Below are 709 nucleotides of genomic sequence, written 5' to 3' on the forward strand. Positions count from 1 at the left end.
TGCGCCCCTTCTCATAGAGGCCCTTGAGGACCTTGCGGAAGTCCTCGGGCTCGGCGCCCTGGGGGCTCAGCTCCAGGTACTTGCGGTAGAGCTGCAGCGCCGTGCGTGCGTCCTCGATGCTGTCGTGGGTCTCACCCTGGATCTTCAGGTCTGCGGGGAGAGGCCCGGTCAGGGAGGGGGGTGGTGAGGACCCTGGGGAGGAGTGGGGACCATCCTGTCCCGCCTGGATCTGGGGGCTTGGCCACTGACCCAGGAAGTACCAGGCGAGGAAACGCAGGGAAATCATCCTCTTCCTCGGGATGTGGAAGAGGTAGACTGTATCAATTACCTGGTCCTTGGGCACCTGGAAAGCAGAAGGGTCCTGCTGCCAGCGCAGGGGGGCTGCCACCTGCCTCCCAGCCCCACCCCGAGACCCTGCACCCAGGTTGAAGGAGGGGGGCTCAGCGCTGTCACCATCAGGTTGATGACACGGAAGTCCTTCTGCAGCCCATGGCCCACAAACTTGACGCCCACGTCGATGAGGAAGCGTAGCTTTAGGTAGGTGGATTTAAGAGTGGTGAGGTGCTTAGAGGAGATCTTGGCATCCAGGTCTCCCGGCTTGATCCCCGAGTACTGGGTCAGGTAATCCACCACCTGCAGAGACCGGGTCCCATGGAGGCGAGAGGCTGGGGGGGGGGAGGGGCCGCCACACGGGGGCGGCCCCTCCCCA

The 709-nt window shown here is 64.0% G+C and overlaps 1 protein-coding gene across 1 annotated transcript in view; it reads right to left on the bottom strand.

The window, feature by feature from the left end:
* Window positions 1–4: 4 nt before the first annotated feature.
* PAN2 (PAN2 poly(A) specific ribonuclease subunit) overlaps window positions 5–709 on the bottom strand; it is a gene marked incomplete at both ends in the record, with an annotated part of 10,293 nt that continues 9,588 nt past the window's right edge. Inside the window, 3 exons of the mRNA XM_010287490.1 lie at window positions 5–150; window positions 250–343; window positions 454–633. Coding sequence (XP_010285792.1) covers window positions 5–150; window positions 250–343; window positions 454–633 — 420 coding nt within the window. The remainder of the gene's footprint in view (window positions 151–249; window positions 344–453; window positions 634–709) is intronic.

Source organism: Phaethon lepturus, unplaced genomic scaffold (genome assembly GCF_000687285.1).
Source record: "Phaethon lepturus isolate BGI_N335 unplaced genomic scaffold, ASM68728v1 scaffold44925, whole genome shotgun sequence".
Taxonomy (NCBI): domain Eukaryota; kingdom Metazoa; phylum Chordata; class Aves; order Phaethontiformes; family Phaethontidae; genus Phaethon; species Phaethon lepturus.